Raw genomic sequence first — 27,179 nt, 5'->3', positions numbered from 1 at the left:
CTAGCTGCTTCAACACCCCTGCATCCTCCGAAAGACCTTCAAACTGATCCCCGCCGAAAAAAAGAAGACGGTCACCCACACACTCATAACCAGCAGACTGGACAATGGAAACGCCCTGTCCGCCGGGATCAACAGGTCTCTGCTCCACAAACTCCTGACCATACAGAACACCGCAGCCAGACTCGTCCTCTGCATCCCTCGACATGAACACATCACCCAACACCTGCGTAACCGCCACTGGCTCCCCATGGAGAAGAGCGTTACTTTCAAGAAACTCACCCATGCCTACTAATGCCTTCACAACACCGGCCCCCAATACCTCAACGAAAGGATCTCCTTCTACGTACCCAAGAGAAACCCCTGATCCGCCGACCTCGCCGAAACCCCATGCAGCAGAAAAGCCAGAACAGGTGGAAGAGCCTTCTCATCGGGGCCAAGACCTGGAACAAGCTTGCAATCGACATCAGACGTTCCCCCTCCGTGAACATCTTCGGGAAGACGCTCAAGACCTGGCTCTTCTACTGAAAAGAGCTGCTTCTCCCCTCCCCACCCCCGCGCCTTAAAACCTTCATGGGAGAGTAGCACGCTTACTAGTCCCCTAATTGATTGATTAGATCTAAAAGACGCCTACTTTCATATTCCAATTCATCCCGCTCATCTCAAATATCTCAGGTTTATGATAGCAGGCGAACATTACCATTACAAGGTACTTTCATGTGGCGTCATCACGGCCTCCAGAGTGTTCACCAAATGTCTTGCAGTAGTAGCTGCTCATCTCAGAAAACAATGTTTACATGTCTTCCCTTACCTGGACCACTGGCTTATCGAAGCGAGCACTTACCAAAACTGTATACTACACACTCAGACAACAGTACACCTACTTCACCAGTTGGGTTTTACAATAAATGCACAGAAATCTCACCTGTATCCGGCACAAGTGCAATCTTATCTGGGAGCTTCCATCAACACTCTCAAAGCTCTAGCCACTCCAAATATAGCCAGGATTCACAATATCCAGGTCACACTATTACAATTTCAACCCAACCAATCATTACCAGCCAGAGTCTTTATACTGCTGCTGGGAATGATAAAACACACAAGATGATGGACGGAATGTTGCACAATGGCAAAACATTCACCCCCAGTCACAGATCTGGGTTTAATCCATCGTTATTTTGCTCACCAAGCCACCCCAGTTCAGAAATGGCTATATGCAAACCAGTCTTGACCCTGTGCCTCATGGGAACAGTCCAGACCGAACTGCCAAGCCATGTCTTCCCTGGACCGGAATCAAGCATCCTAGGACCGGTTTCTGGCTATCAGACTTCATCAGCCAGGATAGCTTGACTCCAGTGGCGTAGTGAGCAAGGGACCCACGTATGGGCATACCCTTCCCACATAGAGGGAACAGCAAAACACACAAGATGATGGACGGAATGTTGCACAATGGCAAAATATTCACCCCCAGTCACAGATCTGGGTTTAGGCCATCGTTACTTTGCTCACCAAGCCACCCCAGTTCAGAAATGGCCATATGCAAATCAGTCTAGACCCTGTGCCTCATGGGAACAGTCCAGACCGAACTGCTAAGCCATGTCTTCCCTGGACCGGAATCAAGCATCCTAGGACCGGTTTCTGGCTATCAGCCTTCATCAGCCAGGATAGCTTGACTCCAGTGGCGTTGTGAGCAAGGGACTTTTGTCTGGGCATACCCTTCCCACATAGAGGGAACAGCAAAACACACAAGATGATGGACGGAATGTTGCACAATGGCAAAACATTCACCCCCAGTCACAGATCTGGGTTTAATCCATCGTTATTTTTCTCACCAAGCCACCCCAGTTCAGAAATGGCCATATGCAAATCAGTCTTGACCCTGTGCCTCATGGGAACAGTCCAGACCGAACTGCCAAGCCATGTCTTCCCTGGACCGGAATCAAGCATCCTAGGACCGGTTTCTGGCTATCAGCCTTCATCAGCCAGGATAGCTTGACTCCAGTGGCGTTGTGAGCAAGGGACCCTCGTCTGGGCATACCCTTCCCACATAGAGGGAACAGCAAAACACACAAGATGATGGACGGAATGTTGCACAATGGCAAAAGATTCACCCCCAGTCACAGATCTGGGTTTAATCCATCGTTATTTTGCTGACCAAGCCACCCCAGTTCAGACATAGCCTTATGCAAATCAGTCTTGACCCTGTGCCTCATGGGAACAGTCCAGACCGAACTGCCAAGCCATGTCTTCCCTGGACCGGAATCAAGCATCCTAGGACCGGTTTCTGGCTATCAGCCTTCATCACAATAAAACAAGAAAGCTCCACCTGTATTAAATCATTAAGTGCTTATAAAGTCACTTGATATAGAAGGCCTCCCTCCCAGGAGAAAGAAGATCAGCAAAGCAATAAAAAAGTTGAGTACATAGGTATGTTTTAATCAAAATTCAAAATTCATAAAGAGATAATTTATAAATTTGCAAGACATTTGATAACTAAACACAAAAACGGTTAATGATCCCCCACACAAGAATAAAACATTCTCACTCATTCATTCACAGACGTCCAGAGACTCACAAAGATCCACTCATTTAGGGAAACTAAAATTCTCAAACTAATCAAACAGGGGCGAAAACCTATGAGTTAGGGTAATGAAGAAAGATAATAAATGGAGATACTCCTACTGAATACGGTGTAGTATCAAATCATTAGTGGATCAAAGTCCAACCAAATCAGAATTTGTAAATACAATAAATGTTGCACAAAATAACAAAGTATAAACAGTAAGGAATACCTTTCTCCACAAATAATGACAATGGAAAAATATGGAGATACAATAGTAAACATAGGTATCGCCAGGTGAAATTCGCGGTGCCGACGTATGTTTCGGTGAGCGACCTCAGCGAGGTCTCACGTTCATCAGGGCACAAGTCAATAAAAGAATACTGGTGGGGGTATCTGGGAGGTCAAATGGAAAGGCGCACAAGTCGGCAGGTAACAGGGGAGCAAATCAGTGCACCGGGGAAGGTTGAACAAGGTCGGGATACACGCTGGCCAAATGCTGAGCGAGGCGTCAAAAAGGAGTAGAAAGATAACCGAGTGGAGAACTCCAAATGAGGAGTCCCAGGCTCAAAACTGGAACGATGGGCTGCAGTGGATGGTGATTGAAAATGCGGGCTGTCCGGGGGGCTGATGCTTGAAGGGGCAGAGAGGAAGCAGCAGCCCTTCAAGGGGCCCGGGTGGGGTCCTCCTGGGATCACGGAGCGCAGGATCTCAGTCTGAGTGGGGCGTGGAGTAGGCCTGATACAGGAATCGTGGTATCTACGGGCTGGAGGAAGTCTGGTTTCTGGCTATCAGCCTTCATCAACCTGGCTGAAGAGGATTATGAATCCGAAACCGGTCCCAGGATGCTTGTTTCCGGTCCAGGGAAGACATCGCTTGGCAGTTCGGGCTGGACTGTTCCCATGAGGCACAGGGTCAGGCTGATTTGCATATGGCCATGTCTGAACTGGAGTGGCGGAGTGAGCTAAAGAATGGTGATGGATTAAACCCAGATCAGTTGACTGGGGGTGAGTGTTTGATTTGCTCAATCGCTCCGTCCATCATCCCCTTTGGTATCGCGCTGCTGGGAATGATGGCATCCTGCGTTGCAATCGTACCTCATGCAAGGCTTCACATGTGTCCTCTGCAGCACTGTCCAGCGAGTAAGTGCAATCAATCACAGGGTCTATTAACCGATCTAGTGTCGGTAGACAGTGGCACCCAACGCTCTCTGCAGTGGTTGAACCCTCAAAACTTAGCAAAAGGGCGCCTTCCGTAGACCTGATTCCACAGACTATACTCACAACAGGCGCATCGTTAACAGGTTGGGGTGCCCATTTCAATATTACACAGTACAGGGCTGTGGTCGGACAAACACAAACGTCTTCACATCAACTACCTGGAACTTCTAGCAGTGTTCCTAGCACTCAAAGCTTTTTTCACCCAACTTGTAGGCAAGACTGTCTGAGTTCGCATAGAGAACATCACAGCAATGTACTACCTACAGAAACAGGGAGGGACTCCCTCTCTCCAGCTGTTACGCTGTGCACAAAGCATTTGGAATTGGGCGGTTCACCAACAAATCTATCTCCTAGCAGAACACCTCCCTGGGGTAGGCCATCAGATTGCAGCCCTGCTTAGCAAACACAGTCTGAGAAGCTAAGAAGTTCTTCTTCCCTACTTTCAAAAATGGGCTTTTCCACATATAGATCTGTTTGCAACAGTACACAACGCAAAATACCCAAACGTTACATCTAGGTTCACACAACCAGCATCCAAAGGCAATGCCCTTTGGATGATTTGGTCAGGTATATCTGCTTATGCTTTTCCGCCTCTCCTGCTAATTCCATTACTTGTTCGTAAACTCAGACAAACGTCCCTCACACTGATCTTAACAGCCCCCACATGGGCTCGCAACCTTGGTACACCACCCTGTTAGAACTCTCAGTGGTTCCACATCAAAAGCTACATCTCACACCTTGTCTCCTCACTCAGATCCATGGGGAAGTCGGACATCCAATTCCCAGAGAACTCAACTTAGCGATTTGGCTCCTGAAGTCATAGAGTTTGTTTAATTACAACTACAACCAGACTGCATGAATATTCTCAAGGAAGCTAGAAAGCCTACTACTAGAGCATGGTATGCAGCAAATGGCAACGTTTTGTTTCCTATTGTAACTACAACAATATCAATTATCTTGATGCGTTTGTGCGGAATAATTTTTTAACTGTTGCATTTACAGCAATGTAGATTAACTTACACATCCATTTGTTTACACCTGGGAGTCGTAGCTGCACACTTGCAAAATAGACAACACTTATCTCTCTTCAGAGTACCAGTGATTAAAGCCTTCATGGAAGGATTAGAAAGGGTTATACCGCCAAGTATTCCCCCTGCTCCAGAGTGGAACTTAAACATAGTTCTTCCAATGGCCCCGCCTTTTGAACCAGTGCACAAATGTCCGTTACAATTCCTGTCATGGAAAGTTGCTTTCCTCAAAACGATAACCTCACTAAGGAGAGTTGATGAACTTCAGGCATTACCTATACAAGAGCCTTTCTTTCAACTTCACAAAGATAGAGTGGTTCTACATACCAATCCTAAATTTCTCCTTAAAGTAGTTTCTGCTTAGGGGTAATTCATGTGCGAATTCAAATTAAAATAACATAACATTAGCATTTTCATTATTTATTGAACCGTCGTAATTCTTGTATAGAATTTATGTGCTGCAATGATAATATAAGCAGATAAAAGTAATTAGCAGTATAAGCACATTGAACATCTTTCTAAAACAATGTACATATGGCAAGCATAGAACAACTGTATGTAGCTTTTTCCTACAGTGCTTTCCCGTGTGTGTGTCTGTGTGTCTGTCTCCCATTCCCTGTAGGGAGAGTATGTAGCTCCTCGCTGTAGAAGAGTCGGTCAAGAAGGAGCACACTGCATTGAATAATTTCTTGGTATGCACTTTTTATTAGTATTACAGGAAATCACAATGATTGATTGTCTCTGTTATATTCTTCTTTCCCACAGGGTCTTCCTCTTCAGTCCCTTAGGTGAGCCTCGGCTGTCGCCGTCCCTCGGACAGAAGGAAAAGACTCAGGTAAGTGTTTTTGCTTTATGGTTTAGTCAATGAGGGATAAATAATAGCTATGCATAAATGTGAAGGGAGGGGCTAGAGGTTGGAGCAACCAAAAGAAAAAGAGTAGCCGATGATTTCTGCTCTTGTCTTTCTTTTCTGTCTCACTTATTTCCTTTTCCCTGGGTCCATTTCACCCCACAGCCTCCCCTCCCGTCCCTCTCATACTCAGCCCCTTTCCAAAACCCCGTAGAGCCCCACGCACCTGGAAGAGCCACGTCACTCCGGGGCCGTGGCGTGGTGACTCTACGTCCTTCAGTGAGGTCTGGTAGTAGATCATGCCTCCAGGTATTCTGAGGCTCTTCCCCTCAGGACTACCACTGCCCCTGCAGTGGCTAGGGCCCTCATTAGCATCTTTACCAGGGTGGGCTTCCCTAAGGAGGTGGTGTCATACAGAGGTACCAACTTCATGTCTGGCTACTTGAATCCGAAGGAGTGTGGTGTGAATTACCGGTTCACTACCCTCTACCACCCACAATGTAATGGCTTTTTTTTTTTTTTAGAACTTTATTTTAATTTTGTCAACATACAACCTGGCAGTCAGAGTATTCACAGACATATCATACCAATATGTTCTACGTAAGTAGGTTAATCAAGAAGCAATCAATAATTACACTTGCACTAATCTGCTTTCCCATTCTCCAGGTGATCAATAAGTGTCCCATTCCCCTAATTGGGAATGTACCTTATATTTATCATGTGGAGACACCTCCCTGCTCGTCCCCAGTGTCGTAGTGTTCTGCCTCATCAGTTTCAGAACCAGAGTCTGTGTCTGTTGTCACTCGGGAAGCAGGAGCTAGGAGTTATCTGTATGAGCATCGGCAAGTGTTTAGTGTATTCTCAAACATGTCATTCTTTCTGCTAAGGTGCATATGTGTCTCCTCAGCTAGGGCCCAGTCGAGCGCATCTCTGTGCCATAGCGCAATCGTTGGGGCATGCTGGGACAGCCATGTGATTGCATTTTTTTTTTTAACATCTTTTTATTGAAAGAAACAGTTCCATCATAAGACACATCATGGAGCAGTGAAAGAGCAGTAGTGCTTACATTATAGAAAATCACATCAGTTCAGTCATTAGCGGGTACAGTGATGTGATTGCATTTTTACGTCATGCCAGTACCATAGGCGACTGACCAAATTTATAGGTTATTTTGCGCCCTTCTGGCATCTAAAGAGGCCTAATAAACAGCATTTGGTTGTCAGATCAATACTTAGTTGTGTGGCATGCACCATTTCTTCGACAGCTTGTTGCCAGATGGAGTGTATTGCATCGCTGGGCCATGGTTAATGTAAGAAATCAGACCCCACAGTGTTGCAGCGCAGGCACATATCTGGGCAAGACCTTTTCCACCGATTCCTCTAGTCCCAAGGGTATTTTGGAAAATGCGGAAATAACCCTGCTGCATTCTTCTCATAGCCTCCAGATGGCCTCGCCAGTTCTGGTTTACGGAGCTCCTCCTTCTGTCGGAGTGCAATCCAATTTGGCTGCGCCCAATTTCGAATCTTCTTACTATAAACCACGGCCTGATCTGCCATCCGAATCCAACTGGCGCCTGAGCACTATGAGTTTGCTAATTTGATAATTCCTCTGGACTGCAGGGAGGTCCTCACTAACGCTAGAGCACCCTCCACTATCAAAACCTACAAACTCAAGTGGAAACGGTTCTATCTTTGGTGTGAAGCTTCAAATCCAAATTCTTCAGTTTAACTCTTAGAAGACAGAGATTCTACACTGTGCAGTAGGTAGAATCCCTCCTACACTTCTGCTTGAGTTTTGGCCAACATCCCCTGCTACTCCATTGGCTCCCAGTAGCGTGGTACATAATCTGGGAGTCATGGTTGACAACAAATCGACATTAGAAAACTGTCAACAAAACAGCTGGAAGTGAGCATTTCGAAAAATCCTTCCGATGTTCTCTTAACAGAACAGAGCGTTGATAGTCCGGAGCACCATCCTCCGTAAGCCGGACTATTGTAATGCCCTGTTACTAGAATCCCCGCAATATCTGATTGAGAGATTGCAGAGAGTACAGACCATGGTGGCCAAACTGGTACTAGTGCAACAACGCCGCTCCTCCGCCTCCCGGGCACTCTCAGATTTACACTGGCTGCCAGTCTTGCAGAGGATACGATTTAAGGCACTATGTATAGTATTTAAGGCTCCACATGGTCACAGGCCCAAATCTCTGCAGGAGAAACTGACATGGTAAGTCCCTCCATGAGCACTGCGCTCCTCATCGGCTAACCTGTTGAGGGTGCCTAGAGTTAGGAAAGTCAAATCAGGAGGTAGGGCCTTCAGTGCGGCAGCGTCCCGCCTTTGGAATACGCTTCCATTTGATACGAGAAAAATAGACAACATCCTGCACTTTAGAAAAAGGTTAAAAACCTGGCTCTACCCTCGAGTATGCTCCTTGGCATCCTGCTAACTCCTTCCTGGCAGGGAACACAGTCTCTCGGGCCCTAAGCTAGTCGCCTGTATCACAGCACCTGGTTACCCGTAGGGGGTCAGTTGCGCTTTACAAATAATGATAAAATAAATGTTCACCCTGTTCACTCTACGCCAGAGCAGCTTCTGCCTTTTTTCTTACAATTAGCAATATCAGCCTCTCTCACTCTACCCTGAAGGTTTTTCTGGCTGCAATTTCCAGATTCCGGCAGGATGGCTCCAATTCTCTTTATTCTTCATGAATTATTCAACATTTTTTCAAAGGCTTATTTCAGATGTTCCCTCCAATTCGACGCCCGCCTCCTCCTTGGCATCTGAACATTGTGTTGGCACAACTCATGAAGTCCCCATTTGAACCCATTCGTAGGGCTGATCTTAAATTCATCTCCTGGAAGACATCACTGCTTTTAGCTCTTACTTCGAGTCAGCGAGATACAAGCTTTTTCTATCAAACAACCTTTTCTTCAATTCACCAAAGACGCTGTGGCGCTCCGCATTAATCCGGCCTTAATTCCTAAAGTTCCATCTGATTTCCACCTGAATGAGCATGTCATCCTAAAGAATTTTCCCCTAATCCACAGTTGCCAGCAGAAAAGACTTTACATTCTCTAGATGTTAAGAGATGTTTGACATTTTATTTGCAAAGAACAACCAGTATTCGTAAAACTGATCAGCTCTTCATAGCCTACAGCAGGATGCGTAAAGAACTTCTAGTTGCTAAACAGACTATTGCACGTTGGATATCTAGAGCAATTTCCTTTTGCCATCAGCAAGCAGGCAAGACACTTCATGTAACGATTAAAGCGCTCTCTACTAGTGCAGTCTCCTCTTCTACTTCTCTCTTTGCTGGTGTGCCTCTTCATCAGATTTGCAGAGCTGCGACCAAGCACTGCTGTCTGGCAGCTGCCAACAATGCTGACACTGCTGTGGGGCAAGCGGTGCTACGTAATCTTTTTAAGTAAGGTGAGCCTCTGTTTCTTACCTCCTCCTGCACACATTGTATGTATGTATATATTTCTGCTTTTGCAGATGTGCCCATTTTTACTGCTATACTGTAATATACGTACATGTATTCTCTCGTACTCCGTTTACGATTTACTTTTGGTTTACTATGCACAGTTCTCGAATTACTGCTATCTACTCTGATTCAAGCATGTGAATCTATGAAAGACACCCCAATACTGGAGAAGAACATATGTTACTTACCTGAAAACTGTGGTTGTCCAGTATTGGTATCTTTCATAGATTCACATGTGACCCACCCACCTTCCCTCAGAAGCTCCCCTCTTCTCCTTGGCTCTTATGCCACACTTTTGCTCAAAAATCGTAGAGCCTGAGCCTCTGATGTGAAGGTTCCAGAGGGTGCTGTCGCCTTATTGGCTGGAGTTTGGACCATATCTAAGGACTTGGACAAGTTATTAAAGTGACAAGTTTTTTCCTGTTAACTTCTATGTTACAATACTTCCTACTGCTCTTTTAGCTATTTATTTATTTATTTATAGTCTTGTAGCGCGCCTGAATCAGCCCCGAAGGGGTATCTCTGCGCGTTGCTATGCTGTTGCTATATTGCTATTTATTCTATGTACCGTGGGACTCCCACTTCAGCGACGGAGATTCAAGCATGTGAGTCTATCAAAGATACCAATACTGGAGAACCACAGCTTACAGGTAAGTAACTTATGTTCATCTTCCTGATCTTCCGGAGCGGATAAAAGCAGTTAGAGACCACCGTCACAATCTGGGATTTCATAGACAGATCGCAGCGATTGTGATGCCAAGTCTTTTAGTTGATCTAGATGGTAGGGGTGGGTTTTCCAACTCAGTCGGCCAAAAATTTGAGTTCCAGGGCCCACCAATTAGGATCATTTCAGTGTTGTCTGGGTTTAAATGCAGGTGGTTACTGTTCATCCAGCTACCAATATGTAACATGGTAGTTTGAAAGTTACTAACGGAGGCTGCAGACTTGTCGATTTACAAGATCAGTTGACGATCGTCAGCGTAGTTGAAAGTGCATACCTTTCTTTAGCCTAAGGTTTGAATTAGAGGATACAGATACAGATTAAAAAGGTGCGGTGACAGGGAGGAGCCCTGCGTTATATCTAACAACAGTGGTCCCATGCAAGTTTAGAATAAAGAGATAATCATATAGACACAATCGAACTATATTTGTTTTAGAGTGATTTGTCCAGCCGGACAGTGATCACAGGAATTTTTACTATATATAATGAAAAACAACAATTCTCTTACATTCAGCAAAGAGTGAGACACAAGCCTGTGCCTTCACGCTTACAATTCGGCAAGGTGAAAGGAAAGGGAGAGAAAGAATCTTAGGCAGAAAGTGAGCGATTTCTGTAAAATATAACAATGACAGAAATTCAACCACACCATAAATAGCATATCTCAATGAATATACACATTCATATATGGTGCGACAAGAGGTCGACGACGTTTCGATTCCATAGCCTAAATACAAGGAATCATCATCAGGACACAAAGTGTTATGCCTAAAACCTGTTCTACACAATAGCCTAGAGAAAAAAGAAATTAGGAAATTTTAGTCAAAAGGAACATAGAACAGAACGTATCTGGTGACTTTTGGTGAGCCTAAGTGACTACATGGTCCATAAGGGAGCAGAATATAGCACGCGTGATTTCGAAGAGTGATTTCTTTTCAAAAGGGGTTTCTCGAGTGTCTACATGTGAGTGACAGCTCCTTAAGTGAGAAAACCTGATAACCGGTGTGATAGGTTACTGAATTAGCCAACCGAGTGTCTGTGTAGTGCCCGGTGGTGAAATGATGCGCAGTAAGTCCAAAGAGCATGGGTGGCTGAGGTGAATCATGCATAGCCATATAATGCCATATAGTGAATTACCTGTATGGCAATTGCCTGAGAACCCCGACGTCTAAGTGCAGGGATGGCGCCAATCATGGGTTGGTCTGGGCTGAGGAGGGAAAAGGAACGGGTCAATAAGGATTCATCTGGGTGGATCGGGTCGGTAGACCGCGTCCGGGCACTTACCCAGGTCCTATTATTGAGGTTTATAGGAGACTGTTCGATCAGTTGTACTTCCGAAACCGGAGGTGCCTCGCCTCTCTGTGTGTCTGGAGAGAGAGGGGGAGGTGATCAGACACAGTACGCATTAGCAGGGGAGCTGGCCGTGAGAGCTGCACTTACCGGAGGAACAGGGAGGTCACCGGTAAAGTTCAGGATTGTCCACAATGGGGCACTGGGTAATGATACAGCCGCCAAATGAGGCGCAGTGAGGCGAGCCTGTTTAGGAAGGACACGAGGGGCATTATTAACACACGAGGGGCATTATTAAAGCCCGTGTCGTGGTAGAGCTAAGGTAGCGCATCAGGAGTTAGTTACACTTACCGAAGGCTTCGCAGGGTCCAGAATACCAGCAATGTGGTTCCGCGTTGTACACGGAGTCCGAGGGGAGGGGGAAGTATAAACCACAGAGGGTTGGTTGCTGATAGGTGGACAGAAGGATAGAAACAATCGAGGGACTAGTGACGGCGGCCATCTTGGGTTAGGTGGTAGACTTGCTAGTAAACAGTGAGGAAGGGAAGGGAATAAACGTGGCGGCCATCTTGGGATATGTGGTGGATTGCATGCAAAAAAGTGAAGTGACATCCATGAGTGTTTAAAACATCCTAGTTAATAAAAAACTATTAAAAAAGCCTGATAGTTGACCCATACAGTTCATTTTACAATTCAGTGGACCAGTTTACAGTAGGCTCGTCCAATCTTCCTGTAGATTGAGTCCTGTGTTGAGACTGTTAGTTCTCAAAATCCACTTAAGTTCCTCTTTGTTCAGCATCCGAGTGAGGTCGCCTCCTCGTGGTGGTAAGATGATCTGGTTGATCACTGTCCATCTCAGTTGATTCTCAGAATGTCCCTTTTCCAAGAAATGTTCGACCAGCGGTGCATTTGCTGTTCTGCACCTTATCCTGCTGCGGTGTTGTGATATCCTGAGTTTAATTTTTTGTTTCGTCTGACCAACATAAATCATGTCGCAAGGACACAGAATAGCATAAATCAAGTTGCAGCTGTTGCAGTTGGTAAAAGTCCTCAGAACATTCCTAGTTTCGTTATACACAAATTCCTTAGTCTCAATACAGAAATCACAGACAACACAAGCACCGCATTTGGAGTGGCCTATCAGGGGAGGGAGACCCCACAGATCGTTCAGAGTGGTGTTAGTTTTCTTGGGAGGTGGTAGTGCTGCCCTCACCAATTGGTCTTTTAGATTCTTGCTGCGTTTGAAGGCAAATAGGGGTTGATCAAGTGAGAGATCGCCCGAATTGAGGATGTGCCAGTTTTTTTTAATGCTTTTCTTTATTCTGTTTGAGGCAGACTAGAAGGTCGTCACGCACACCAGCCTGTCAGACTCTTTTTTGGCCTTCGGTTCAAGTAATGTCTCGCGTGGACAGTACCATGCCCGTTTCATGGCATTTCTTATCAATCTTTTTGGATAACCTCTAGACCTGAGTTTGTTCGCTAGGGTATTTGCTTCCCTGAAGTAATCAGTTTTCTTAAAGCAGTTTCTCCGTAGCCTCAGAAACTGTGAGTAAGGCAGACTGTCTCTGAGAGCCCGGGGGTGACAACTGTTATAGCATAAGAGCGTATTTCTCTCAGTGGGCTTACGAAATAGTGAGGTGAATAGTGCTCCCTCATTATGCTGGATGCATAGGTCCAGGAAGGGGATGCTGATTTTGCTGTGGTCTATACTGAAAGTTAGTCCATGGCAGTTATTGTTCAGCCAGTGTATAAAGGTGGGTAGAATTTCCACCGGACCCCCCCATATCATAAAGACATCATCGATGTAGCGTTTCCACATGAGGAGGCCCGAGTGGAATGGGTTGGTGGCAGGGAGGATGGTGGTACATTCCAACCAGTCCATGTATAGAATTGCCAATGTTGGAGCAAAAACCGCTCCCATAGAGGTCCCTTTGTTTTGCTGGAAGTATTGTTCATCAAACATAAAGTAATTACGAGTCAAACATATTTCCAACAATTGCATTATGAAGGAGGTCGGTACTGGATGTGGTCGTGGCCGTTTGTCGAGTATTGACTCCATAACAAGTAGTGAGTCCTTTTGGGGGATGTTAGTATATAATGACTCGATGTCAAGTGTACAAAGAGTCTGTGAATCAGGGTCAAAAGGTAAGTTTTCAATGAGGTTGATCATACTCATGCTATCCCTGACGTAACAGATGGTGTTGGGGACAAAATCTTTCAAAAAGAAATTCACATACTGACCGAGAGGTTCCAAGACTGAACCACAGCCCGAGACAATGGGTCGGCCTGGTGGGTTATCTTGGCGTTTGTGGATCTTGGGTAATGTATAAATTACTGGTATGCGTGGGTGGTTAACATTCAGGAAGTTAAATTCATGTTTTGAGATGAAGCCAATATCTAAAGCCTCAGAGGTAACCTGTTTTATCAAGGTTTGTAATTCCTTGGTGGGGTTAGTGGGAAGTCTGCTGTAATGATCTGTATTAGACACCTGGCGAGAGAGTTCTGCCTTGTAACTATCTACATTCTGTACCACGATCCCACCCCCTTTATCCGCTGGTTTGATTACAAGTTCATTCCTGTCTCTTAATGTTTTGATAGCCTTTCTCTCGTCCAAGGAAATATTGTAGGGAATGAACATATGTTCTTGCGATAGGTCATTGGCCGCCTTCAGAATAACTTTTTCAAAGGTGGAGATTTCCTTAGGGACCATATTTGCAGAGGGCAGAAAGGTGGAAGGGGGTCTGAAGGGTGTGGTAGTGATCTTTGGTGAGGTGGGGTTCAGTTCAAAAAAGGCTTTGAGTCTGATTTTACGAAAGAATGCAAGTAACTCAGACTGCATTTCAAGGAAATTGGGGTATGACCTTGGTACAAAGGATAATCCCTTACTGAGCAAGGAGATCTCGTGGGAGGAGAGATCATGGTTGGAAAGATTAAATAAAGGAATAGGCATGTCAGGGATTCCCGTGTTGCTCACCACTTGTAAAATTTCTGCCTCGTCTGGCGTTCCCCTGGAGGGTTGTGCCAGCGAGCCTGCTGTTTCACTTTGCCTCTCTTGGGGGGTTCCCCTCTGCCTGTACCCCGTCCTAAAAAATTATGAGTGGGATTGCGGGGAGCAGTGCTGGAGCCCTCACCAGCGTCTGAATTATCTGATGAATCAGCTGATGAATCAGTGAAACCTAACACTGTGTTCCTTTGATTATACCTGCCCCAAGGTCTCGGGTTCTGGGGGTTTTGATTGAAATTGCGATTAATATAGAAATCTTTTTGAAGATATGGATACGTTCTTTCTGCCGTGTAAGATTTAATATCTTTTTTAACTTTCAATGATTTCTTATTCTGTTCAATGCGGTAGTATTCCGAGACAGTTTTCTCAAGTTTCTCTAATAGTTTTTTTGCATCAGTGATATTATCATTCTCAGAAATCGATTTCTCAAGGTCTTTAATGTTCTCGGCCAATTTTTTAAGTTCCTCACCCGCTGTCTCAATCCCCAGAACTAGCCAGTGTTCTCTCCCTTTCCTTTCACCTTGCCGAATTGTAGGTTCTTGCAGAATTCAAAAGATCCTACTTCTGAGGATATCTTGCAGTCATCCCCATGACAGGAAAGAAGAAATGCAAATGAAAAAAATGCTTTAGGAGGCTAAGCCTTCTTAAACTAAGAAATGAATGAAAGATAAACCAGGAATAGAGAGAAACAGACAAAGAAATAAGAAAGAAAAAAAAGAGTAAAATAAAGATAATAAAAACAAGGGAATAGAAAGTACGAAAGAAAGAAATGAGGCTCCCATATATTATATTCAGTGGTGCTTGTAATACGGCGGCCAGGATATCCGTCACGTTTGTGTCTGAGTAACCCGGCCAGCGAACTCTAAATCAGGCTCTTGACACTTTGCAATGTTGCTGCTGTTAACTGTGCCCCATTACTTCCTCAGAAGTCACAGGCAAGAGGCTCCTGGTCGCCTGTCACATACTTTTTATAATTACAAGGGTGTGACAACACCACATAACACCGCATAAACAACAAGTGCAAATTAAACCGCAGGGTTCAAATAAACCCACACACACACCGTAAGATTACGCTGTACTAAACACATAAGCCTCAATAACAGGTAACTAATACAAAGACTGATGGACATAATGAAGCAGACCTAGAGATTCATGCATACAAGATAAAGGTCTTGATTTAGAGTTTGGTGAGCAGGGTACTCCTTCACAAGTGTGGTGGAGTATCCTGTCCAACAAACGGATGGTCTGCCTGTAAATAGATCGGACAGCCCTTCCTCTCTAGATCAGGCTGTCTAATGTATTTTTCTCTTTTTCAGGACCAACAGGGAATACCTGGCAGTCGTGGTGAGAATTTCTTTTTAAATGAATCCCACTTCCTGGGAGAAAATTAATCAGGGAGAAAGTTCCAAGGGTGTGAGAAAGATTAGTTATTGGTTTTTAAAAACAAACTCCAGCTTTGGAAGCTTGTTGTTGAAAACCACAAAGTTGGTGAATGGCTGCCTGAAACATCCCCAAGGGATCCAGAGAATTGTGGATCAACTTCCTATAGATGGTTGAGATTGCTTTTTCGGTCAGTGGATTAGTTAGCAGCTGGTCCTCCAGTAGGGATGCATCAGGCAACTTCCCCCTTCCCAGATGTGACCTTGCAGAGCGTGACCCACCTGCAAATGTAAGAACCGTTTTTAGTCACCTAATTTATACTTTTGTTGTAGGATCGTGAAGGACACAAGTGCCTGTCCCCTCCACACATCGCCCGGCCGCTCTAAGCTAACCAATCCCCATTTTGTGAAGCCCTGCAATCCTCCCACTGCACTTAAGAGATCACCATCATACAGTGGAGTAATTTCAGTCAGCTTACCTCCTCAGCCTAAACACTTGGTAGCCTCTCTCCACACCCTTACCACTGTTTGGGTATGAGTAGATATGGTGCACTCATACTTTCTTCAATACAGCACCGGGGTGAGGTAACCTCTCTTGCCCATGGCCAATTGATCTACCCGGTAAGCAGGATCCTCGCGGTCCGCAAAAACCCAGTTGTTGACTGCCACCAGCTGCGTGACCCAGTTATACTTGAGAATGCTCCGGACCGCCAGTCCACCTTAATCTCCCCTCTATACCTTACTAAGCACGAAGTGCAACCATCCCACAACAGGAGCCAAAGTTCTCCGTCTACCTTTTGAAAGTAAATATCTGGTGGGATCTTAAAGGATGTTTTTTTGCACGATGTACAGGAGACCCTGGAGGGTATTCACTTTAAATAGGGCAACTCGGCCCAGTAAGGAGAGCGGGAGCGCCCGCAAGTGTGGGGCATCCCAGCGAAGCCGGTCTAATTTCTGGAGTATGTTCCTGTCTGTGGCTCCCTTGTAATAAACACGCCCAAATATTTATGGTTTAAATCTTTATTAATTTTTAGACAGAAGAAAAACAGGACCCTCAGCTCCCACGACAGAATGCAAAGGAGACCACAAGGTCGCAATTTTTAACATTACCACAGGCAAGAAGCATGGAGCGGGTCGACAGAATCAACAAGAGAAGAACAAATAAAGAATTTCCCAAACTAACCCCCCCCCCGTCCCTTGTCCACCGAAAAAAGTAAAATTGGAAGGGATAAAGGGGAAGGCTACGCCCTGATCAGCGTCGTCTTGTATGACTTTTCGTGGAACTGTCACTAGGAATCTGCGTGTCTGGGAGACGCAGTAGTAGAAGATATCTGGGGCATGTCAACTCTCGAAATTCGGACACCAGGAGGGTCAAGAAGGGTCACCACAACTCAGGGAACTCCGACCCCCTACCAGCCAGTGTGAGTGTGAATTTCTCCATACCCAGGATCATCCAAAGCCGTTGAAGCCAGCCGGAGAGTGTAGGGATTCTGGCGCTGCACAAGGGAATGAAGATGTTCTTCAAGGCCGCCCCTATGGCAATCGCTATTAGTCGTTCCCTTCGGGATTTAAGTGGATACATCAATGGATTAGGTAGGCCCAGGAGGATATAGGAGGGAAAACGAGGGAGCCGAGTTTCTAAGTGAAGATCTATTTCATCCAGTACTTGGGACCAGTATGGCTGTATGTGGGTGCAACTCCAGAGGATGTGTTCCAATATTCCTTTCTCCCCGCACTCCCTCCAACAACAGATCGCTACATCGAGGGTCAAAGCGATTCACGCGCTCCGGCGTATAGTACCAGTTAGTAACTATCTGACACATGAAAGTATGCCTTAATTTCATTGCCCTTGATTCATACTCTGGACCATAGTTGAGGGATAGGTCTAGGCATAGTCCTTGCAACACACTATAGATTTGCGTGCGGCAGAGGCCAGAACTCAAAAGTCACGGTACCAGATACAAGTAGGTGGTAACTCAGGGCAGGGGAAAACACCTGTTTTCCGTGGGAGGGAAATTCTCAAAAATCTACATTAAAAATAAATTAATAGTATTCTTTTTTAAATATCTGTTTGGTGCCAGTCCATATGACTTTAATATCTGCCTTTGGGGTTCTATGTTACAAGTCCATAGGGTACATGTATCCTTTGTGAGCTTAATAAAATGTTGGAAATTCTACAAATCGTCACTCCTACATCCAAGTACTCTCAGGCTACCATTCTACACTCTGCTTGTAAATTATTTTTGTGGAAATTTACATGTATTATGCATTAACTATTTAATTTTAATACTATAGGTGATTGAAATTACGGACGAAGAAAGCAAGATTTAGCACCAGGCAACTGAATGTTAGTGCCATAAGAAGGATTATTTTGAAAAACTGAAGGACATCCAGCATTCTAAGTTTAAACAATTTCCAGAATCTAGGTGTGGCGAGGAAGTGGGAGCTGAGGAAAGTACTATATCTGTAAGTGAAGTCTCTAATTTAGCATTTCATTAACACAGAGCAAAGCCATATCTGTGCACACAGCATCAGAAATAATCCCAGAAAGACCAATCACAGCATCCTCATCTGAAATATTATCAGAAAGACAAACTACCTCAGCATGACAGAATAACTTTCATCTAAAGCATCATGTAATTTCAGAGAGGAAGCACACACTGCATAAAAGAAAGATATAACAAAAGGTTTCTTCTGTAAACCATCAAAGAAAAGACTCTGAAAGAAGACTCCGAAGCTGACACGTTAACAACCAAAAGATTGGAAAATCGCCTCTGTTCAACAACCATTTTTACCCAGTTACACAAGTTTGAGACTATCTGCCTGGGGATATAACACCTCGACCCACTCTGCTCTGGCGAAAACCTTAAAAATCCACCACTTTATTGTTTTCATGACTATCTCAGATTGTTTCTTTTTTAATGTGTACTGTTCTGTAATTCTATGTAAATCGCCTCAACATTATTAGTTGTGCAGGAGTGATATGTAAAAACTGATTAAATGAGCATCGTTGCGCTATAGCTAATGTAAATAAATCCTCGTCTTCAGAACTACACCTTACACCAAACATAGAAAGGGTAAAATTAACTGATGTTCTGCGACTGGTGAGCCACAATAGTACTGTGCATGTTCTAATGTTCTCACTTACTGCCATTAGGTCAGTGTAAAAAGGTACTTCTCAGTTTAATCATTAAATATCAGACTAACACCTTATCACTGCACTATAAGAATAGTTTTGAGAAAAACTTCAGTCACAAAATAAGTTGCTGCCGGAGAGGCTATTACCAAAAGACTATTATCTGCTAGAAACATTTCGACAGGTGTTACAGGGCTGCTTCTAGACATATTTTGCTCAATTAAAGTGTTAAGAAGATTACACACAATTTCTTTTAGAAATAAATACTGAACATTATCTAAACAAGCCCGACTCTAAAATCGGGTTCACTCGTACCGTGGCATATAAGCAAGAGAAAACTAAATGTAACGCTAGTAATACACCTTATAAAAACACGTGCTGTGAGAACAAATTCAGAGTTCAAACCCACCTCAATCAAAGCAAAATAACCCAAGTTGGGGAAATAAGTTACCTGTGCCAAAAAAGATTGAGCCATCAATCTCATCTCATTGAATTTGAGAGAATGCACACTGGGAAAAACCTCTCTCAGTGCTCAGAGTGCCAAAAAAGTTTCAGCAGTAAATCTTATCTCACTGAGCATATGAGAATCCACACTGGGGAAAAACCTTATCAGTGCTCTGAATGCCAGAAAAGGTTTAGTATTAAACGGAGTCTATATCAACATGCATTAACCCACTCTGTGGAAAACCCTTATCAGTGCTCTGAATGCCCAAAACATTTCAAACTTAAATCACTTCTAACTGCACATTTGAGATTCCACACTGGGGAAAAACCTTATCAGTGCTCTGAATGCCAGAAATGTTTCATTGACAAAAACAGCCTCAAACGGCATACAAGAACCCACACTGGGGAAAAACCTTATCAGTGCTCTGAATGCCAAAAATATTACATTGCAAAATGCCATCTCACTCAGCATATAAGAACCCACACTGGGGAAAAACCTTATCACTGCATTGAATGCGACAAATGTTTCAGGGACAAACCTAGTCTCACTCAGCATATAAGAACACACACTGGGGAAAAACCTTATCAGTGCTCTGAATGCCAGAAATGTTACAATGCAAAAAGCCATCTCACTCAGCATATAAGAACCCACACTGGGGAAAAACCTTATCAGTGCATTGAATGCGACAAATGTTTCAGTGGCAAACGCAGTCTCACTCGGCATATAATAACCCACACTGGGGAAAAACCTTATCAGTGCTCCGAATGCCAGAAATGTTTCAGTGACAAAAGAAAACTCACTAAACATACTAGGACCCACACTGGGGAAAACCCTTATCAGTGCATTGAATGCGACAAATGTTTCAGTGACAAACGCAATCTCACTCACCATATAAGAACCCACACTGGGGAAAAACCTTATAGGTGCTCTGAATGCCAGATATGTTTCAGTGAAAAAAGACGTCTCATTCAGCATATAAGAACCCACACTGGGGAACAACCTTACCAGTGCTCCGAATGCCAAAAATGTTTCAGCCAAAAATCTAGTCTCACTGCACATGTGAAAATCCACACTGGGGAAAAACAACATTATCAGTGCTCTAAATGTCAGAAAAGATTCAGAGGTAGAGATGGTTACATGCACCATAAGAAAACACACCATCAAAAATGATTCAGTGCTCCAAATGCCAGAAAAGCATCAATTTTAAACGCAATCTCACAGTACATGAGCAGACGCACACAGGGAAAAAACATTACCAATGTTGTGAATGCCAGAAATTCCTATTTAATAGGCACAGCCTCACTAACCATAAGCGACTCCATACTGATGAAAAACCTTATGAGTGCTCTGAATGCCAGAAAAGCTGCAGAGAAAAACGATATCTCACCATGAGAAACTCCACACTGGAGAAAATCCTTATGCCATAAAATCTTGAATCTGAAAGATAGTGTTATGCTTCATGAGAGATCCCACTCTGGGGAAAAACCTTATGAGTGCTCGAAATGCAAGCAAAGTTTTGGTTACAAATTACTTCTCACTTGTCATGAGCGAACTCACACAGGAGGAAAAAGCCTTGTGTGTTCTGAATGTCAGATAAGGTTTAGTCTTGAATACTATGTCACTTCACATGAGAGAATTCACACTGGACTAAAGCCTTATACAGGAGGGGAAAGCCAGAAACGTTATACTCAGAAAGGAGATTTCACTAAACATGAGAAATGCATCCACATGAGGTGAAAAGTGAGGCGTTTCTTGAGTTGCAGAAAAGCTTCTAACAACCTTACTTTACATGAGAGAGCACATATTGTAGTTGCAATAGGATTCATCAAGAAACTCTTGCAGGATAACTTAGGCTGCCCGCATGCAACCTCCAAAGAAATTTCAGGTCTTGAAAATGTTTTAATTGCAACAGAATCCACAATTTAAGTATCTGAAAGTTACAAAACTCTCAAGGTCTTTACTTCACACAGAGAAGTGTTAGTACTTGCAAAAATCAACAAATTACCAGAAAATTCACAATATTAATGCCTTAAATTTTCTCCACCCAGAAGGTTTCTACTCACCCTTGTTTCTTAACATATGACTGAAATCTATATTTTCATGATAAGATTAAACCTAGGCGGTGTTCCTCAATGAAGAACTCCGCGAAGTGTAAGAAAAAACTCCGCCGCTCTACGTGGAGTTCTACGAGCAGCATAGTGCGTTAGGGTCATGCCGTTCGTGGTGATTTTGATCTCCGATTGTTTGTCATGCCCTGCAAAAATAATCGTGAATGGCATCATGTGCAGCGCAAGAGGGTGCAGCTGCTTTACTCGAGCGGCAGCTTTGTCAATGCGAAGGAAGGTTTCTCAACGCGAGTGCTAGTGACCTGCCGCGACCTTTCGCGTTGAGAAATCCGACAACGAATCTCGCCAGGAAGTGGATTTTGCCCTCCAACTAGACCTTGGCGAGCGCGAGCAAGGAAAATCTCATCAGGAGGTGGATTTTCCTCGCTCCAGTACATGACGTTGAAGAGCGCGAGCGTGAAAAAAAACCTTGCTACGCTCCACGGTGCAGAGTTTTTAGGAACTCCGCGAGCTCCGCTGAGTACGCGAAACTCTGCAAGCGGAATTCACCACCCGGAATTAGATAATATACGACAGCAGGAAAACATAACAAACCAGTTACTTGCCTTCGGTAACGCTCTTTCTGGTGGATACTCCTTTACCTACAGATTCCTTACCGTGTGAATATTCCCCACACGCCAGACTGGATCCTCAAACTTTAAAGTAGTCCTGCTGCACACAGTAGGAAACATCATGCAGCTCAGTGTCACATCAACCTGCTCCAGAAGTGACAAGCGTAGACGCATAGAAGCACTTCCCATGTGCACTGTGAACAACTACAAAGGTCTGTGAGTTCATTATCTCACTGGTCTGTATCACATATGCAGGCCCTGGGCAGATATTAATTCACCATTTTTATCAAGATTAGAATTCAGATGAAGTCTTTTCAATTCCAAAAATTCTAATTGTGTTCTCAGCAGCAAGTGTATATATAAATCGTTGAGTGATGACTGCGCAGTGCTAAAGTTGAAACTGATATGATAATAAAACAGTCCGATCCACATTTTGCACACAGAAACAGGGGTGTAAATACTTTTGTACAATACAAGTTAAGCAAAGGCGATTCTTAGAAGATATCATTTATATGAAATAGTCCCTGTATAGTCAATGTTTCAACCGTTCCAGTTAATTACCATGGTCTTATCAGGATGGTAGATCGCCGCTTCTCCAATATGATTCTCAACTATATTCAATACAACCCAGTAAGGATTCTTCTGTATTTCGGGGCAGCGTACCTGGGAGGAAGTCAAATTCAACTACAGTTCCAGGGCCCGTTCGTCGGACCAAACTACTGCAGCCAGTGAATCCTCGGCTCGCTGTCAAACAAGTTCAAGTGTGACTCTTCCTGATGAGACCATCGTCATTGACTGTCTTGTCTGTGAGAAGTTGCACCAGCCATCCTGTGATGGTGGGCAGGAAGACATTCACCGCTAAGTGAAATGCTCGCAACTCCAACAGCTTGTTGTGGAGTTGGGTCTCTGCCTGTGACGAGGGTACCCTAGTCTCTGTCTCCCATATGGCCTTCCCATCCCAGACGTGATACATCCGTTGCCACTGTTAAGTCTGGGTGGAATAGGGAGAGGGGTCTGCCACTGGCATAATCTAATTCACTGGAGAAAATGTTGGGTACGGCCTACAATAGGGTGAGTAAGTGTCTGGACGGACACAAAGAGGTTTTGCAGCTGCACCAGTTGTAGCAGCAGGTCCCTCAGTGGCATGATGTCCCGGACTTTGCCTTTATGTGCTATGGCTTTGAAAGAACTGGGAGACCTGTTGGGTTTGCAGCAGGGTCTGGCGCTGGCAGTATTAAAAAACCCTACAGTAACCAAAAGGGGACGAGATTTGTGATGAAATTGCGTGGCGGAGGCAGACAGACCAAAGGAATCTGCCTGGGGCCTAGTCCACTTTCTTGCTTAAAAGGCGAGAGCCATCGAATAGCTTGTCCATTAACGATGCTCGGGTTTCTTTAGAGAACAATATAGACCTAATCTTGGCAATGCACTGTAGTTCTACACTCATGCCAATCGCCTGACCCAAGCAATAGGCTATGTCCAAGTCACAACATAGTACAAACTTTGCTGCAACACATCTATCCTGAATAGCTTGTGTTCGCCTGCAGAATTTGGGCCACTGTTTCCCACAGGGCATGATTATATTTGGGAGCATTGTCATTGAGACCCTCCAGGATTTAGCGATGTGCCAAAAAAATCGCCAGTTTTGGAACAAGTCTGCATTTTTCAAAAAAATGCCAGTGAATGCTACCTCGTCCTTGCATTGATCCAGAGCTCGCCAATGGGCCAATAAAAGGAGGAGTCTCAGCAGCAGGCAAGTGATGTGTTCTTTGTTTATTTACTCCTCACCGGCCTGCCTGCTGTTTTGCATTCATCTGGAGGGCTTCGGACTCCCCCACCAGACAGTAGGACCTCATCTTGCACATTGTTACCAGTCAGTTTGTCAAGTAGGGCCTTTTAGATTGAAGACTAACCATCTGTCTGCGCCTTCCGCGCCATGGTACTCCTATGATCTGCAAATATAGGCACCAATAACAATTGTGGAGGAAGAGTTACAGCCTACGGTTCAACACAGTTAAATCACTTTCATCATTTGGTTATAAAAATTTAGCAACTCCCAGCCAAAAAGCTGTAATGAACTAGCCGAATTCTTTTTCCCAAAGTAAATAAAATATTCCTGGATTTTAAGATAACACCAGATAATCTTCAGGGACAGATACAGTGGAGTAACGTACGGTGAATAAACTAACTTACCATTTCCTGGTAATGAGTACATTCACCCCACTTTCTGAAGAGAAAGTCTCTAATCTTATTAGCACTATGAAATGTGGAGCCCTGCAGATTCTTGCCCTCCTTCCGGTTTCAGCGACCATTTCTGCTCATCTCACTTTGTTATTACAATGGTGCTCAAGTCCGTCTTTTTTCCAGATGCTTAGAAAAAGCATCGATTTTGCCACTTCTAAAGACTCCTTCCCTCGATCCCTCAGATGTAAAGAACTACAGATCCAAATTGGTCTTTCCTCTTCCTGATGAAATTTTAGAAATGGCCATGAATCAGGAGATCACCGCCTTCTTTGAACATACCAACTGTCTGGATCCTGCTCAACATGGGTTTAGACCCTACTGCTGTACAGAGTCGGCCTTCTCAGCAGTAGTTGAAGAGATCAGATCCATTGTGGATAGAGGAGATAAATGCAGCCTTGAGCCTATTGGATCTTTCGGACACATTTGATACAGTTAACCATTTCTCTTTGGTAAGCCGTTTAGTAAGTATAAGCATCAACGGTACTGCTCTCAAACTGACCAGGTTGTTTTTGTCAAACAGAGGGCAATTGGTACCTTTGGAAGATTTGACCTCTGCCCCATTTTCACTTCCTTGTGGGGTCTTGGGGATCTTCAATAAGTCTGACTTTGCCTAATGCATATAGCACTCCATTAATTGAACTAGTTCGATCCTGTTGCTCCTCTACATTATTTTATGCCAGTGATACCCAAATAGTGGTATCGGTGACTGCAGAACCTGAAAAAGTGGCAAAAGACTTTAGAACGAGTATGACTAGCATCGCTAATTGGATGCAGAAGAATTTCTTAAATTTAGATGCGGAAAAAACAGAGTTAGTGCTATTTGGTAAGGATTCCTCCTTCTGGAACACCTTTTGGTGGCCACACAGTCTCGAGCCCCTTCCACTCCCAGTTCAGAAGGCTAGAAATTTGGGTAGTCGTCTTTGACTCAAAACTCACTTTTATAAGACCAATCCAATCAGGTAACCTCTTCCTGTTTCCTTATGTTAAAACATTCAAAGAAAATCTTGGCCTTCCTTCCCATGGAGCTTAGGAAAAGTGTTATCCTGGCTCTTGTCGAATCTAAAATGGATTATTTTACTGAACTTTATATGGGCTCCCAGTTGTCTTCTCAATAAGTTGCAAACAGTTCAAAATGTGGCAGCAAGAGTGCTGAAGAACCTCCCCAAATTCTGCTCTGCCTTTGAAGCCATTTAAGACCTCCATCGGCTGCCTATTAGGACAAGAATTAAATTCAAAGCCTCATGCTGTGCCCATAAGACACTGCATCAGGATGGCCCTCGCTTCCTACAAGATTTTTAAATGACATGCCCCTTCTCGTACTCTATGGTCCAGCAATACTAGGCAGGTATGTGTACCCAGAATAAAAAGTGTCCATGGGGTAGGAAGATGTTTCTCCTACTCCACCTCCAAATGGTGGAACTCTATCCAATCATTTGAGGTCAGCCTAAACTATTGAAGTTCAGGAAGGAACTTAAGCCTTTTCTTTTCAGCCCATAGTTTAATGTTCTCATCTAACTGCTAGGCAAATATTTAGGTATTTTATATCCCGCACTGTCAGGTTTCAAATGACACTAGTGCCAGGATGCCTTTTTGGTAATCGTGCGCTTGATTTAAAATATATTTATTTATTATTTATTTTTAAAATTTATAGAGCGCGAACATATGCCCAAGGGCGTCTTTGCGCTAAAAATTCAATTCATGATTCCCTACTGAGGTTATCGACCAATTCATTGGTTAAACAGCCAAGTTTTTAAGTTCTTTCTGAATGACAACAGCGTATGACTCATCCGAATCGACAGAGGAAGGGAATTCCAAAGTCTGGATGCTGCAACTGTGAACCGTCCAACTCCCCAAGAGACTGTTCTTGTGCGGGGAACGTTTAGATGAAACAAGGTGGCTGATCTCAGTTGTCTTTGTGGACGGTATGGAGTTATCTGATTCCTAAGAAACTGTGGACCTGAGTTCTGAAGAGTCTTAAAAACCAGGCACATTGCTTTGAATTTTACTCGATTTTTGATCGTCAACCAGTGAAGGTTGCGAATAGTTTGAGCAATGGGTTTGAATTTTGGGGTTCTGGTCAACAGTCTCGCTGCTGCATTCTGCACCGATTGCATTTTATTGATGACTCTGGTTTGTGCACTAGTAAACAGTCCATTAAAATAATCGAGTGACGATAATACCAATGCACTTACCAGGGTTTTACCTGCAGCGTCAGGTAAGAATAGAGTAATTTTTTTGATGAGTTTCAGCTTATGAAAAGCTGTGCCTGCAACTTGATTTGCATGAGCCGAAAAATTGAGATTATCATCAAATACCACTCCCAAATTCCTAACCTTTGGGACAGGACGTGGCGGAGTTCTGAAGGATGAAGGCCACCACTCAGGAGACCAGCAGGGGGAGATGTTTCCAAAAATTACAACCTCGCTCTTTTGGGAGTTTAATTTAAGGGAACTGGCGGACATCCAGTCCCCAATAGCCAGGATACCCTCCTGAAAACGTTTCGCCATATTTTCTCCATCATTATTAATGGCGATGACCAATTGGGTGTCGTCTGCGTAAGAGGTAAGGCCCATCCCATATTGCCTGATGACAGTAGCTAGGTCCGACACATAGATATTAAAAAGTGTCGGACTCAGGGATGAGCCTTGCGGCACCCCACAAGGTAGAGAAAGCTCACTAGATTTGAAAGGGCCCAAAGTAACTGCCTGGGTCCTATCAGACAAGAAAGAATTCAGAAGATTCTTCGCACGCTGCTGGATTCCCATCTTTCCAACACAGTCGATCAAGATGGAATGATCGACCGTGTCAAAAGTACAAGTACTGCCGTACCTCCCTGATCTTTGATGGTTCTGATATCGTCAGCGGCTTTGATTAAAGCTGTTTCTGTGCCGTGATGTTTGCGGAACTCAAACTGGGTATTATCCAGCAAGGCATGTTCTTCAATATACTCTGATAGTTGGTGATTCATAGCTTTCTCCACCACCTTAGCCAGGAAGGGGAGGCTGGCTGTAGGTCGATAGTTTTTTAAGTCATCTTTTGCCAGGTGAGGTTTTTTCAGGAGGGGTTTTAAAAGAGTATTTTTCAAGGTGGTGGGAAACGTTGCTGATTTAAAAATGGCGTTGCAAATTTGTGTAACCACAGGGATTA

The 27,179-nt window shown here is 44.1% G+C and overlaps 1 protein-coding gene across 1 annotated transcript in view; it reads left to right on the top strand.

The window, feature by feature from the left end:
• Positions 1-22,355, top strand: part of LOC147737484 (uncharacterized) — a 77,809-nt gene extending 55,454 nt beyond the window's left edge. The window contains exons 3-4 of the mRNA XM_086933192.1: positions 5,571-5,640; positions 17,826-22,355. Of these exons, the coding sequence (XP_086789318.1) occupies positions 19,169-20,281 (1,113 nt within the window). The 5' untranslated portion in view covers positions 5,571-5,640; positions 17,826-19,168 and the 3' untranslated portion in view covers positions 20,282-22,355. The remainder of the gene's footprint in view (positions 1-5,570; positions 5,641-17,825) is intronic.
• The last annotated feature ends 4,824 nt before the right edge of the window (positions 22,356-27,179 follow it).

The sequence above is a fragment of the Lissotriton vulgaris genome, chromosome 1_1 (assembly GCF_964263255.1).
Source record: "Lissotriton vulgaris chromosome 1_1, aLisVul1.2, whole genome shotgun sequence".
Lineage (NCBI taxonomy): Eukaryota > Metazoa > Chordata > Amphibia > Caudata > Salamandridae > Lissotriton > Lissotriton vulgaris.
This window is presented reverse-complemented; position numbering and strand designations above follow the sequence as displayed.